General features: G+C 39.1%; 1 protein-coding gene across 2 annotated transcripts; it reads right to left on the minus strand.

The window, feature by feature from the left end:
* Positions 1-1545: 1545 nt before the first annotated feature.
* LOC136241046 (uncharacterized) lies at positions 1546-16230 on the minus strand. Of its 2 annotated transcripts, XM_066032226.1 has the most exons (3): positions 16032-16230; positions 15786-15923; positions 1546-3885 (listed from the first exon to the last, which is right to left on the minus strand). In XM_066032226.1, the coding sequence occupies exons 2-3, from the start codon at positions 15871-15873 to the stop codon at positions 1742-1744; spliced, it is 2232 nt and encodes a 743-aa protein (XP_065888298.1). In that variant the 5' UTR covers positions 15874-15923; positions 16032-16230; the 3' UTR covers positions 1546-1741. The 2 variants fall into 2 exon arrangements, with proteins under 2 accessions (XP_065888298.1, XP_065888299.1); XM_066032227.1 differs by lacking the exon at positions 16032-16230 and having other exon boundaries at positions 15782-15919.
* Positions 16231-16289: the final 59 nt, after the last annotated feature.

Raw genomic sequence — 16289 nt, forward strand, 5'->3', positions numbered from 1 at the left:
CTGGTCACAACCGCATACCAACTTGTGTCACGCGGGTTTTGTCATGGTAACGCTTTAGAATTATTGCTTTGAATCTCGCTTCGAGTTTGACAGCGCTGTCAGAGGCGCACTTCATGTAGCCAAGCTTCTGCATACAATTGATAACAGCGCACTCCGTCCTCTTCCAAGTAAGACCATGCATAGTTATGTTATGTTATTATCAATTTTGTCAAAAGACCGGGTTGTACAAAAGGACAAGCCTGTAGGCGTACTTCCCACAAAAAGCACATACACACCAGAAATTACAAAAACAATGACATAAGCAAATACACCTGTAAAACAAAACTACTACAAGAACAAAAATAAATACTAACAAAACAAGAACATTAAGTATACAGAAGATTCAAAAAAGAAAACGATGGAGGGCTAAACGGAACAAGGGTGGCTGTTTAATTCGCAGGATTACCGTAGATACGATACCCTCCGGGCAATAGTATCCATGGTTCCACTTTTTACGCGCTGAATGTTCAGTTTAATTACAAATGCTGCGATTTGATTGGTGCTGCCACTATAGTGGCAGCGTACACAAGTTTAGTGACCAGACCCTTTTTACAGCGAGCGCCGCCCAACTAATCAAAAAGCGAGCGGCGTAAAAGGGTCGGCAGCGACTAGGCGTGGCCATGCACGACTTTTCAAAGGGGTTTCCAAGCTACACATACATTGAGACGTGAATCCAATGACTTGTAAACAATCCAAAACATGTTTTCAAAACTACGTATGCGAGGATGTGTCTTGTACACCCACTAGTGCTAGATACCGTAGACGGGGAAAGTTACGCGTGGGAAAAGTTACGCGAATTCCACTCTACTTTGCATACCGGCGTAAAAGTTTCGCGATGTTGATTTTGCATACTAATTTATTACTGTACAAATACAAGCATGTAGAAGCTAACCGGCGTAAAAGTTTCGCGATAGCTACTGCAATCGCGAAAATTTTCCCACGCGTAACTTTCCCCGCCTAAGGTACAGCCATACAGGTCTACCTAAAAGCTGCAAACTATAGTCCAGTCTTGCATCATCCTTTAATATTAATGCTAGGGGTCTACAAATATTCCTTCTTCAATAAAACACCTGTTCTACATTAAAATTTTTCAACCCTACCATAACTATCTCCAAATCTACCGTAAGGAAATGTTTAGACAATGCTGCCTACCCAAGTATTCGAGGATATTTTTGGCTAGGAATAATAAAGAGTGGCTGCATGTGACTAGTATTAACTAATTTATATAGCTTCTTTTTATTTTATATTCTCATCCTTAATTGGTCATGCCCATACAGGTTCTTCCTTAGGACCATATATACACATAGTTGCATGTGACCGAGGACTATCATACTTTCTGTATTTATGTTCATAATTGATGGTTTTCTCTCTATCCAACAATAAAGTTTCGGATCACTATATGAACGCTCTATTAGAGTATGCGTGACTGCTCTATTAAGGTATCCAGATGTATGCTTGTTACAATACAATCAACTGCATGCTAAGCTGCCAAATTAGAACGTGAAGTTTGTGAATTGGTTAAAACCCTTAATAGCCAATAATAGCTCTAACAAAATAATTTACAATCAAAGTAACTACTTCATACTGTATCTAGTTTGTCAGTATTAAAACCTAATAGCAAAATAAAACTGACTTAAAAATCTGATGCCTACAATAGTAAAATAAAACAAAACTACATCTACGAAGCAGTTATCCTTGTTTGCTAATGGTTCAGTACATCTGACTCCAATTCTGACATTGAAATGCCTTGGTACACCATTGGAGAAGCACTAGGGGTTGGAAAATACGGTCTGTTACTTGTCATGGCAGTGGTAGAAATGTGATTGTTATAATTAGTATTACTGGTCAAGCTAGCAGGAGGGGCAATCAACATTACTTCATTATTGAATGACTTCACTAAACTGTAGTGCTGCAAAATCTCGGTGTCTTCTGACACCACTGCCCTCTGTAGTGGAGGAGGATGAGATGAGCCTGGCATATCGGGATCCTGAAAGTGGCTTAAAGTAATCTGACCAAATTCAGGGCTCTGGGTAGGGGTGATTTGTGGTGTTGGCAACATGATCATTTGGTGGTTTTGTGGCATAGGTGGTATTTGCTGAGGCATTTGTGCAGGAAAAGAGATCACAGATTGTTCTGGTATGTTTGAGGGTGCTATTTGCAATTGGATTGTGTTGCTTGAAGTACCTGGCACAATGTTGTTTACTTCACTGATAACCGTGTGTGTCTGCCGTGGGTGGTGACTGTTGATATCAGCGGCATTCAATTGTACTGGTATAATTGACTGCTCAGTAGCACCTGTTGAGACTATTTGGTACTGCAGTTCATTTACAGCTGATGAAATGGTACATTCATGATTTTCGACAAAATGCATGGGATTTTCAATGGGTGATACACAAATTTCACCACTTATAGAATCTTGTGACATAAATGAGTATTCTGCTTGAGCTGGCATGGCTACAGCAGGTGCGGCTGGTCCTGCAGTTTGAGGCACAACATCAACTCTCTTACTGGCGCTCAATTTTTGGGTGAGCTTATTTTCAGCACGTCTTTTGTTTTCACGCAGTGAAGCCTCAAGGAATTCACTCTCGTCGTGTGAAAGGCAATGATTGGAGAACCTTGCTAGGTCATGATAAACTTCCCCACAAACACGACATTTGTGAAACTTCTCACGTCGGTGGGCATGAATGTGAGCCCGCAGATAATCACCTCTTGCATAGCGTCTGCCACAGATGTGACAAAAGAATGGTTTTTCTCCAGTATGAATGCGCATGTGTCTACGCAAGTGAGTGGCCCGGATAAACTTTCTCCCACAAACACTACATGGAAATGGCCTGTCTGGCTCAGTTTGACATTCAACTTCATTGGCAGCTTCAGCATTCCCAATAGCAATTTGTAAGGTGTTATCATCATTGTCATTAGATTGTACAGTCACAGAAGCAGAGGTTGATGGACCAGCATGGCTAACTTGCTGTGGTTGGAAGGAATCAGGAGAGGCTACAGCAGCTAGCAAGTGTAAGTTGTTATTAGTAATGGACTTTGATGCCATGCTTGCTGGTGCATTAGCTGTGTGGGTGCGTCGCCTGTGTTTATCCAGGTGTGAAGCCCTCGCAAATTCCTCACCACAAAGAATGCATTTATGGACAGTCACATCTGTGTGAAGCTGAGCATGACGATTGAGATGATCTGCCCGTGAAAATCTTTTCCCACAAACTTGACAAAGAAACTTCTTGTGCTCAGGATCAGGGTGAGTAAGGAAGTGACGCTGGAATAAGTGCAAAGCAGAAAATTGCTGCTTACATTCATGGCAGGTATAATGAGAGTAGCCGCCATCACCTCCAGTGATGCTCGACAAAACAGCAGCACTAGCTGATGCACCACTGGTTGTGTTCTCATCAAAAGGCATCACAGTTGGCAGTGGTGATGACTTGGGGGGAATCTGGTACTGATCAAGAAATTGCTTCATAAATCCTGTTGGCATCGCCTTAGCAAGCCTGACAACAGGATGTCGAGAGGATGCAGTTTGTAAGCTGTCTTTATTTGAACCACTAAAGTCAAACAAATCTTCAGGATTGGTAAAATCTATGAAGGAAAGGTTACTGCTGCTATCTACGATGCCTTTAAGCTTCTGCTTCAACTCAGGTGTAAGTCTTTCTACAGAATATTCATTCTGGTACATAGAAACATCAATAGCAGGTGGTAATACAGCTCCATCTGATCCCATACACTGTGACATCATGACTGGCTGTGACGCTTTGAAACATGGAAGATCTTGGTTACTTCTCATAAGCTGACGGGCAAAAATTTCTGGTTTTCTTTCCTCCATTTCTGTTATGAGCATCTTAGCAGCTGTACAAAAGAAAAAAAATGTAAAAGTTGATGGCATTTAAGTTTAAAGGTTATTTAATTATACATGTAATAACAGCAATTTGTTTTGTTCTCTCCTTCACACCACATAGGCAGATGGGAAGAAAAGTTGCAGCAGATGAATATTGAATAGTGCCCACCAGGCTTCTGTCACAAGTTATGCAGCTACTGTAAACAGGGAAAGTTTTGCTTGGTAATTTTTTTTTGCATTTTTCATGGTTTCAAAGCATACCACAAAGGTTTCCTGCTAAATTGAAATAATTTTACTTACAATCTAAGCTTTACCATGCAAGTTTTGCCACCAATTGTCTTGGTAAGCCTTAACCGCAAAATTTTCCGTTTACAGTACATGCCTACATGGCATACCTAAACAGTTAATTTACTAACAGTTAGACAACTGCTTAATATTTACACAACAATGATACACAATACATACCTAGAGTATGGCATATTGACCCTACACCCTATTATGCTAAGTATCAATCTTAGGCTTTAACTGTCTAACAACAGCATTTAAAAAATATTCTGTTTGTTATCTGTGGACCTTGCATCTTAAATTTCACTCTACCGAGTTTCATTTTTTGGCAACAAGGTTAGTGGTGTCTAAAATTCACACAAGGAGCTCATGGCACATTGCAGCACTTACGGACTCCTGTTTATGTTATTCCGCAAAATAGAGCTTTCCTTTACCACCATACCAATTACTTACACACTGAGCGGGTGTTGCTTAAGGTGGCGGTTAAGCAGCTGTCAGCAGTTGTCTGACATTGTAAGTTACTTTTTTGAAAGTACCTTTCTCTCTGAGAGTGCAGGGGAATTCTACCAGAGCTAACAGCAAAGAGGCATGGACGTGATGTGTATACGGAACATCATTTCATCTTTGGTACTATGTTGTAAGAGTGATATTACTACAAGCTAGCAAGTACGTGAACAAACACAAAGCGATAATTGTCCCCCTTTTGGCAACCAGTGATTCTTCAGCGTTCACGTTCCTACATATCTTTGTCAACACTGGCACTACAGAATGCACAAACTCACACTAAGCTAAAAAAAGTAGCTCTACTGCTGAAACACCTATCTGCAGCATGATAATTATACAAAAGAACATTCCTTAACCTGTTCATGACTAGCATTCAAAAATTTGGCCTGTTATGACAAGCTGTTGTGGGAAAAAAAAAAGTTGCTTAGCAGGTATAGTGGTAGAATGGGAGCTCAATTGTGTGAGTTATATCTTGCTACATAATCAATGCAGATTTCACAGTGGCCAATTCAACACACAGCATTCTGTGAGGGTTTCTATTCTACAAGAGCTTGTACTGAGAGGTTGTTACAATGTATTCTCTACATGTTAAACACCTCAACAAGGATATCAATATCATTATACAAGGTGAGCATTAACATGCATATTTGTGGGTTATTATTACAAAACAGTGACTAGGTCTTTAACAATGTGAAACAACATTTTTACAGTATTTACTAGCACTGCATCCTATTTGGGAAAAAGCGCTTGCTAATGCAACAGTAAATCAAAGTATGTTCTATTAGAGTAACTGAATTTGGAGACCAATACTTGACTGATCATGGAACAGTAACTGAACACTCATGTAAGCTGATAACATATTTGGTAACAGAAGTGTCTTATTTACAACATCAAAGGTGTAACTGCTTATTTTTGGACTTTATAGTTACAAAATCACCTTGTAGTCACGGCTTTGCAAACAATGGGGCCCACTGATCAGTAACAAACAGATTAGAAGCACAGGATAAACGCTAACAATGACTAACAATGTTATATAAATCAGTGATTTCATTTCAGATCTCTCAAGGAAAAGTGTCAATTACTTTTATATCATAAATACAGTAAGCCTGGTTGTACAGCACATCTTGGACAAGACAGCTTGTTGGCCCTTAGCTAAATAATAATACTTTGATTCAATAGCTTAGGCAATTTGCTGCATGGCAGCAATGTAGCCAGCCAGCCCCACCACTTCATGAGCTACCAGGGGTGAGTCTAACAGGTAAGCAATGGTATTATGCATTAAAACTTCCATGCAGACAGAATACTATGAAAAGTTGACAGCATAAGAAAAGCTGCTCTCTGTAGGCTTGCAAATATAAAGGCTTAAGAGTCTTCATTGATGTAGCTAGGAACCCTCAAAGTTGATAACCAAGCTGTAGTTGAACTAGGTAAACAGAAATGCACACTTGCGGGTTACTCTTTTTGTACATGTGAACGCATCAAATAAAAATCAGGAATTAAAGCCAAAACCGTTTTAAAGAGAAACAAAGCACTTTACGTTTTTTGAAATGTCCATGGGGATATAGTCACAAGTGGTCGCTTCCTGCCAACAATAACAACACTACACCTTCTTCGGCTACTATGGCTACTCGTAGCGGAAGTGCACATTAATCAGAATTTATTGTTATTCTAATAAAATTCCGAGACACGCCTGACACGGAAAGATAGAAAAGAGAAGCAACGCGATAACTACCTAACTGGAAAAGCAAGAAGTCCCCAAACGCGTACTCTTCGAAGATCCCTTGAAGGTACAGGCGAAGGTTTTGATGGTGAGAGGCGAGGTGAGAGGAATTCTGCTGTCTGTCCTCAGTGTCAACCAGTTCTTTCTGGTCATGCTAACGGTTTCCAAGAGATGATACATCAAGGAACTGAGTTGAAAGAGAAAAAAGGTTAATCCTTCGCCAAAACGTCCTGAAAGTGAATTTACTCATTATCGAGACAAAATGAGTGGTCGAGGGCCAATGTTTTTGATAGCGTGGAAAATTATGTGTATTGCTTAAATCGCATTATATCTAGCTTTGAATATATAAAGATAGGCTCACACACCAGCGAGATATTAAGCATCAAGAATGTCAGCATCTAATTGTTCATTTTACAAAGTCTGAGGTGGAAATACAACGTTTAGGTGATTATGTACTAATGCCTGCCAACACTGAGTCTTCATTTAAAAATTGGTGGAGATCTCTGGAGCCTTCAACTAGTGTGGATGTAAGATACCTGCATGCAAAACATGGAAATGCTCTAAAAGTTTCTAATTCAGCCAAGAAAACAACTATGGAAGAGTTTTTATTATTTGTAGACACCAACAGCCAGCCTAACGGCAGATCTGCTGACTTTTCAGGTCCTACACTGTACTTTCTGCCAAAGTTTTCTACTATACAGGCACCAAAGCCAGGAGTAAATCACTATAATGAACGTTTACAAAGGTCAGTCGTGGGTGAGTTTAACCAAACTCAACAGGAGCGTGGAAGAAGTGGATGCTCTAATGGATCATCCCACAATTGGTTGAAAACTCATAGACCAAAAGTGGCCATTAATCCACACCAAGAGGACTACTGTGACACCTGTGCCAGGTCAAAAACTGAGATCAATGCCAAGCAGACTACTATTAATCGACTTTTACAATCAAGCAATGCCAATCCTGATGAAGTCAAACAACTGGAAGGTGAAGTAGAAGCTCTTCAGGAGGATTTGGAAACACACCGCCAAGAAGCACAGAAGAGCCACAAGTACTATATTGAGGTATGCACTCGTTGTGCAAGGGAGTGGAAAGAGATAACCAATCTTGATGAGAAACCTGATTTAAGTGAAGAAGCACAAATATTGGAATAACTAAAAAACAAATTTAATGCCGTGGTTAGTGCTGATTACCAAATGGGGAAGTTGGTTCCCTATTGGGGCCTTTCAGCACAGCCTGGAAGCACGTACTACTTACAGAAACTTAATCATGACATTTTTGGTATAGTAAATCATGCAACCAATGTTTCCTCTGTATACTTGTTTGATGAACAAGTTGGTCCATAAATTACGGACCACACCATCTCTTATCTTTCAAATTGGATTTCAAAGCTTCCTGACTGGATCCAACGTGTTCACTTATTCCTGGATAATACATCCAGTACCAATAAAAACTGTTACTTAATGGCATCAGCATGTGAGATGATTCAGCAAGGAAAGCTGTGTTTTCTTAGAGTGTCCTTTTTAATTGCTGGTCACACCAAGTTTTCACCGGATCTTGTGTTTTCTAAGATTGCACAGAGCTACAACAGGAGTGATGTTTTCAACACAATTGAATCGAGTAGAATTATTTCCCAGTACGCTGATGTCATCATTGATGATGGGGATATCGTTTGTGATTGGAGAAATCCAATGAATAAATACTCCAAATTGCCAGGGATTCGCAGCCTACATGATTTTGTTTTCACGAAAAACTCTGTAGTTGTTGCAAAGGTCCAAAATTTTTGCTATGTAGGCCCATTTCAGGATGCTACAGAATCTGTTATTCCTGATTCAGAAAGTAAAAGCTACAAAAGTTTAGGAAAGCTAAGATCTTTGAGTGAGTCCAAGCGTAAACACCTAGAGCAAATGTCCAAAGATTTCATCCCAAATGATCGTTGGCTGCCTTTTCTAACTGAACAAGCATCTAGTCATGTATAACAATATTATGATTGATTGTTGTAGTTCTTAAAAACTCTGTAAAATGGACACCATGCACACAGTAAACTTATAACCTACACATGCATACATTGGACAGCTAAATATTTACTCCTGTATAAAAGGCATGTTATAACTTATAATGCTGTAATTTTTACAGTGGATTGAATAGTCATCAATAATGCAGAAATAAGGAAAAAAAAACTTAAAAACAACAACAAAAACACTGGCCTGAATTCCTGATTTTTACTTGATGCGTTCACACATGCATTTACAGTACCTTAATTCACCTTTTGTTGTAAACTTACAAGTTTCGTATGCAAAAATTATACAAAAGATATTTGTTTTGCATAACTATATCTAGCCAAAATTTCCACTGAAGTACTAACTGTGTGGCTGGCTGCCTTTAATAATGCTTTTGGCTTTCAACTGTGTACCAAAGAACGTGGCTACATCTAGTTACCACTGTAATGACCAGTGCTGCAAAGATCAAGATACTCTAATAGAGCAGTCATGTAAAGTTTCTTCATAAATATCATTTTGTTCACTGTAAATCACACAACCAAAAATAAAACAAATTCCAGTATTAATTACAAGGAACAATCATGAGGCATCAATACTATCATCAGTAATACAGTACAGTATAGTACTGTATATTAGGGATCATGAAAGTTTACACTTTCTCACTAAAAAAATATGTTCACCATAAAGCAGCCACACAATACCTGAATATCCCCTTGGAAATATTGGTGAGGTACAATCAAGCCTTCAGTGTGACCCAAAATGCTTCCAATAGGCTGCTATGAAATGTAAAAAAAATACCTGTTGAAATTTTCTAACTAATTCCTTCAAACAAGCGTAACTCAATAATGGCTAAGGCTATGGGCTTTATTTTCACTGTTAGATGTCGCTCCAGCCTGACAGGTGCCTTTGGCATACTGCAGTATGTGCTTACCATTGTGTCCATTTCTTTTCACTGACAGTACAATGTGATGATTTGCGGTATAACGTTATGGCTTCCCTGTGGCTGCAATGACTAGTTATCACTATTATAACAAGAATCAACCCTATTTTCTGATTGCCAGGCATGCTTCTTGTCAGTGGCATAGCCAGGCTGGGGCACTGGGAGAGCAAGCCATTCAGCCATGCAACACACATACAAGTATCCATCTTTATATGGACATCAATACACCATTTAAAAAATTCTGTTATGCATCACAGCGTATACATTTTACCTACTCTAGTATGCAAGACGACTAATATACTAGCTAGCCAGCCTTCTCAATCCATACATACATCTGCATGTGTCTTAATACCAGATTAAGAAGCAACTTGAATTAAAGCACAAAGCACTTTGAGTGCTCTATCACATATGACCATGCCCCACAGTTGATAGCCTAGAAAGTAGGAACTGCTGGCTGAACTAGTACTCCATACTGTTTGAACTAAGCAGTACCCATGCTGGTCAACAGGTGTTAATGTCTCAAATACTTCTAGGCTGCCTCGCCTCTATTACCTGATCCGTCGTTTGACCACACTGATAGCTACATGACTAAATCCTAATTGTAAACTGTTGTGTGTGTGGGTTCACCAAAAAAAGTAGTACTACAGGTATAGGTGACCTCCTTTGTTTCACTACTCTAAAGCCATCAATCAACTTTGCAATACTTACCAAGGTACGTTGGATGCTCCTAGCTAGAACCATGTTCGAATTTCGGCTCCTATCTCCCAATGAGCAATGCTTGTATCATGAATACTCATTTGAAGCTAATAGTTATCTTAAACCTAGTTTAAAACTACTTCGTTTACTTTCAGTTACTTAAGATTCAACAGGATAGAACCTTTTAATCTGACCAGCTATACAAGCATAAATACACACTAGGTCATAAACATGAAGTACTTTACTAATCACCAGTGATAATTACATTATAGTACATACACATTGAGCTGACCCCATAAAAATAATATAACAACTTATGGATGGAATTACAACAGTCTGTGAAATTTGCATTATTGCTTGGGGGGTTTAGAAAACCCGGACCGGACCAATTCACATAATAGCTATAACATACAATTCATGCAATAGCTAGCTATATAACAAACTCTTCATCTTGTAGCTACTCTACCAAGAACACAATTAGCTAGCTATGATGGCTCAGACTGCAACAGCCATCGCACACGAAACTTCATCCATGATAAAACAACCTAAGCTATTAAACGACTTACTAATACATTTCACTATACAATTAGAGTTTCACCGATAATTGGTTGCAATATCGGTAACAGCCAATACTAGCTGATTTTGTAGATACTAGCTGATTTTGTAGGTATCGGTATTGGCTATGAAGCAGAAATAATTAACCGATAAATCGAAACCCATGACCAATTATTCATGAAAACGAAGGACACGTGTGCGTCAATAATGGCTGTGAATGCAGTGCCAAAGAAGAAATCTTCTCCCATATGGGAATATTTCATCCTTGCGGAAGACGAAAGATTTGTGGTGTGCACGAAGTGTGAACTGAAGATGTCTCGCAACGGAAAAGATTTGTAAATGTATGGGACCACTAATTTAGTTGTTCATTTGAAGACCAAGCACATTGAATTGCACACAGAGTTTGAGAAGAAGATAAAAGAAGCCAAGGAAGCTAAAGAAAAAGAATCACAACTGCAGCCACCTCATTGCCAACTTTCTTTAGTGGATTGTGAAGACAAAATTTGACACTGGAGCATTAATGACGATCGTGCTCAGCACGTCCATGGAGAGATGATTGCACTAGATTGCCAGCCGTTCTCCATTGTAGACGACGAAGGTTTTATTAGCCTCATTAAGAGTTAGAACCTCGGTACACTTTGCCAAGCAGAAAGTATTTCACTGAAAATGTGGTAACAAAGACCTGACCAGTTTAGCTTCACAACCGATGCGTAGTCAACGTGTGTGAGCAATGCTCAGTCTAACTGCGCACTGCAGACACATTCCAATGTGTCAGTGTTATGTTGAATGCATCCAGAATTGAAGGCTCCCACACTGGAGCTTACATTGCTGATAAGATCAAAGTACTATTGGAGTCTTGGTCTATTTCAACTGACCAAGTACATGTTATTCTGCGAGATAATGGCTCAAACATGGTTAGAACCATGAAAGATGCCAACCTACCTGATTTGGGGTGTTTTGCACACACGTTGCAACTTGTTGTGCACGACAGTGTGTTGTCTCAAAGAGTTGTAATTGATATCCTCGCTACATGTAGAAGCATTGTTGGCCATTTCAAACATTCTTCACTTGCGTATGGCAGATTATGTGAAATTCAACAAAGGTTGGGTTTGCCATAATATCGACTGAAGCAGGACGAGCCGACTCGATGGAATTCAACTCTCTATTTATGCTGCAGTCCATTGCAGAGCAAAAAATGGCTCTTGCTGCATATTCATCTGAATATGGTATTACACAGTTATCATCACACCAGCTTGATCTTGTCAATAAGATAATATCTGCATTAAGTCCAGTTGAAGAGATCACAAAATCAATTTCTGCTAAAGCAGCATCAGTGTCTGCCATAATTCCATTTATCCGGATGTTAGAGAAGAGCCTTGAGAAGCATCATGATGATACAGACAGTGAAAAAGATGTTGAAGTCTTTGAAGCAGCGGTATGACTGTGCTGAGTCTAATGAAATATTGACAATCAGTACTGTTCTTGATCCAAAGTTCAAGGATAAGTGTTTTAGGTAATTAAGCACAACTGAAGAGGTGAAATCCAGCTTACATGACAAAGTTGCTGAACTGAAGTAATGGTGGAAAGTGATATAACAATTTCTGATGTGTCTACTGAAGATAGGGAGACACCAGCGTCCAAGCATCAGAAGACAACACTATTAGAGTGTTTTTCAGAGGTTCTCCAAGAGGCTGGTGCATCAGTAGATGATTCAGTTAATGAAGCGGAAATCTATCTTTCTGAGGCCTTGATTGAATTTCATGGTGGAGATCATGTGCTCAAATGGTGATCCACCAATAATCTTTGATTTCCAAGCTTAGCAAAACTTGCTAGAATTTATTTGAGCACACCCCTGACCTCTGAAAGGCTTTTTTTCTACTGCGGGGGATTTGTATGATGAGAAGCGCAACAGACTATCCCCTGAACATGCTGAAGAACTGCTGTTTATTAAAACAAATTTTCATTTTTAACATTTATAAACACATTTGATTAAATTATTAATACATTTCATTTGTTGTATATTATGATCAACAACATGATATGTATGTTATTTAATATACGATCACTACAAAGCTACAAGCCTGTAGACAAGTTCTTTCTGCTGTACTCAACTGTTACACACACGAGGAGCCACCCAAATTTATTAGAATTGTGATATACAAAGTGAAAGGAACTAAGATAACAGCAAACTTTCTAATTTATTTAATTAACCCTTTGGCCCCTAAAGCCAATATATTGGCTTTGGTTCTTAAAAACAAAAGTTATTTTATGAAAAATTCACGTTTTGACATATAAATTTGGGCTCCTGTTACTCCATGTAGGAACAACCTATTCCTTCGTGGTTTGTGTTAAAGTACTCACGAAGGATAGATCTACAACATCATATAACTTTTACTAACCTTCTTTATTCCGTCTCTCCTTTATGACAGGTAGTATCGTAACAATTATCGTCTTAAAAACGGCCGAAAATTTTTCAAATGTATATTGGCCTTACTTCACGCTCAATCGTGCTACAATGTTCGGATAAAGCTTAGGGTATTACCCATTAACCACAGAGTAGCGTGGTCTAAACCGTATATTCATAGAATATTTCGTTTACGAGATATGTGCGTTTGAACGCATGTGTGTAACAAAAGCTAATATATTGGCTTTTGTGTTTAACGGAACAATTTTCTATATTAACATAGGGGCCAAAGGGTTAAATTAACAGGAATGGTCATGGATGACTGGCTAAACCAAGAAAGGTAAGCTAGTGTGACACAGCTATACAGAGATTTCTGTAGTTAAAAAAACCAACAACCTTTGTTCTATTTAAAGCTTACCTTGACAGGTAGCTATAATACTCCATTACTCATTCATCACTACCAAATAAATTCAAAGGTTTGCTGTTATCTTAGTTCCTTTCACTTTGTATATCACAATTCTAATAAATCCGGGCGGGTGTAACAGTTGAGTACAGCAGAAAGAACTTGTAGGCTTGTAGCGATTGTATAGTGAAATGTAATAGAAAGTAGTTTAATAGGTTGTTTTATTGTGGATGAGTTTCATGCATGATCGCTGTTGCAGTCTGAGCCATCGTAGCTAGCTAATTGTGTTCTTGGCAGAGTGGCTACAAGGTGAAGCTATTGCATGAATTGTATGTTATAGCTATTGTGTGAATTGGCTTACTTGAAGAATTGACTTGGTCCGGTCCGGGTTTGCTAAACCTCCTATTGCTTGACTTGCTAAACCTTTTCATTCAAATGTCTCATGTCAGAGGAGGTTGGATGTGCTTTAAGTGCTACTTAAATATATTGCTCTTAATTGCATTCTTTTGTTTGGTATTTCACGTGACCCTCAATAGTTGCAATACTAAACTGAAAAACGATGGAGTTCGTTAGATATTCAGATCTAAGCTTCAAGGCAATGTAGTTTGTTTTCTAAAAGCGCTCTAGGGATGAAATTAATAAATTGTGATTTGATGCATACAACTTCACCAGACTTGTCACATACGTTTTCTATAATGAAACAACGACCCTTCACTGTGTTATACTGAGATCGCTCCTCAATAAAACAGATTTTGCATAATTTATTTTATTGGCGCTTTAAACTCTGGCTTTTTTACCAGCTCAATCAGCGGGGTTGACTGGGGTTTATCATGCCGTTAGATTTAGAAATACACAAGCTTTCAAATGCACTATAGTTTTAATAAATTGTTAGATTTTCCAATGAAAATGTACAGCTCCCGTGAACGTGTCCAACCTCCTCTGGTCTCATGCAATATTCAAAATTGTCAGCACATTTCCTAATGAGGAAGCCATAAAGTGTAGCCAGTTCTCAGCTTTTTTTTTGAACTTGTAATGGGGTCAAACCACTTAGATCTGCTCTTGACACCTTTATAACTGTCACCACTAATCATCTCTCCCACTATTCTTTATTTAACTGTTTTTCAGCTCAAACTTTAAATAGTACTAATAGCGCATTTACACTAGCAGTTGGGCACGGTACGCTTAATTTTGCTAGCGTAAATGGGTATCAATCCGAGCCAAAGCATTACGTGCCGGGCTAGCCTGGCCCTGCTACTTCAACTGTGCTGGCTCGGTATGGCACGGCACGGCACGGTAGACAAATTGAAACAAACCTTGCTATATTCTTGGCTGCTGTACGTAAATATGATGGCTTCTACCATGGCCAAACGTGAAACAAAGTCCAGTTACCAAGTTCGATTTGAAATAAGCTGTCCATCGAGCGGTAGCCGCTGATATTATCCCTTAAACGGATTGCTGGTAACTTGTACGACAGCAACAGCTTGAAACGAGCTTGAAAACGGTGAGGGCATCTCGTAGGACGATACTTTAGCCATCACGTGTTTATGTATAAACTTGCCCAGCACGGTTATTTCCTTACCAATGTAAACGTGCACTTAAAACGTAGCGTAGCGTAGCGTACCGTACCGAGCTGGAGCTACTAGTGTAAACGCACTCTATTAGTCTCAGTAGTTTGTCGTTGCAGATGGGGATGCACATGGTACTTGGACCCATTAGTTAGCAATCAGAATACCTCAATACCATATATAACAATCTGTTGTGTAAAGGTTAGCCTGTTCTGATCAAGAAAGTTGCTACCCACAAACCATTTTCTACACACACAACACACCTGTTACCTCACAACCAATGGAAAAAGCCACCAATTTGTTGGCTCCAAAAACAATGCCATGTTGGCTGTTAGAGCATACCAAAGCCCATGTATGGTTTCCAAAGGATATCCTAATTGGTCTATTCTGATGCAATTACACAAACCACTTATTAATTAAACACCACTAATGAAATAGTTTTTTTTTAACCAAACAACACATAATTAATCCCTCCCACTGGCTATTATTGACTAACAAACAAGAAAGAAACAAGATGGCAACAAACAGCATGATTAATTGGTAGTTTGCCTGACAAAAGGGTAAAAGCCATTCAAATGTCTTTGATGTCATGTTATTTGGTTTCAAATATGGGATGCCTATGTTTGATTGAGTCAGTTAGCCACTTAGTCAAATAGGACACTTTAAGCTGAACTGAAGATCAAAAAATGTTAAGTCTTTTGATCTTATTAATAAATCAAATTTGGTGTCTAAACAATTGGAATGCCTAACCCTTTCAGTATTAAAATTAATGCGTTAGCACTTTAACAGCTAGATGACCAAGACGTTAGCATACTAGTATGTCAACACAACAACTTACGTACATGGCCCTTCAATGTCCCTGATTATAGCGTTGATGAGTTTGTTCCTGTCAGTGTTGGGCTTGGTGCGCAAAAGAAATCTCCGAGGCATGGTAATCGTACGGACTTCTCTTGAAACTTCTTGGAAAAATAACTGTAACACTACAAGAAAAGAAACGTACGGCAACGTTAAACAAGTACGTGTTGTAAGTTTTACAAGTGCGCTGGCGGTACAAGATGCCAGCGAGGTAACCCTCCATCGGAAAATACCTTTTGAGCGAAGTAGAGGATATCTGGAACAGGCAGTGACAGCTTAAGCTTCTGCTAGCAGCCACGAAACTAACGCAGAGAAGGGTAAATCCTGGGGCGAGGAGTAAATCCTGGGGCGAAGGGGAGAATCACTGTACAGGGCACGTAATCTCTTCAACAAAGAAATAAGGGATGATTGTACATAGAATGGAATTCACGGAATTTACGGGAATACAAAAACCCCGAGGATAAAACCACACAAGCGCTATAGTGCGTGAC

Source organism: Dysidea avara, chromosome 12, assembly GCF_963678975.1.
Source record: "Dysidea avara chromosome 12, odDysAvar1.4, whole genome shotgun sequence".
Classification (NCBI taxonomy): domain Eukaryota; kingdom Metazoa; phylum Porifera; class Demospongiae; order Dictyoceratida; family Dysideidae; genus Dysidea; species Dysidea avara.

Excerpts from the sequence above, each read along its gene's own strand:
- LOC136241046 (XM_066032226.1), bottom strand. The coding sequence starts at position 15,873 with ATGCCTCGGAGATTTCTTTTGCGCACCAAGCCCAACACTGACAGGAAC. Across the intron at positions 3,886-15,785 it reads CAGGGACATTGAAGGGCCAT|CTGCTAAGATGCTCATAACA; the intron begins GTACGTAAGTTG and ends TCTTTTGTACAG.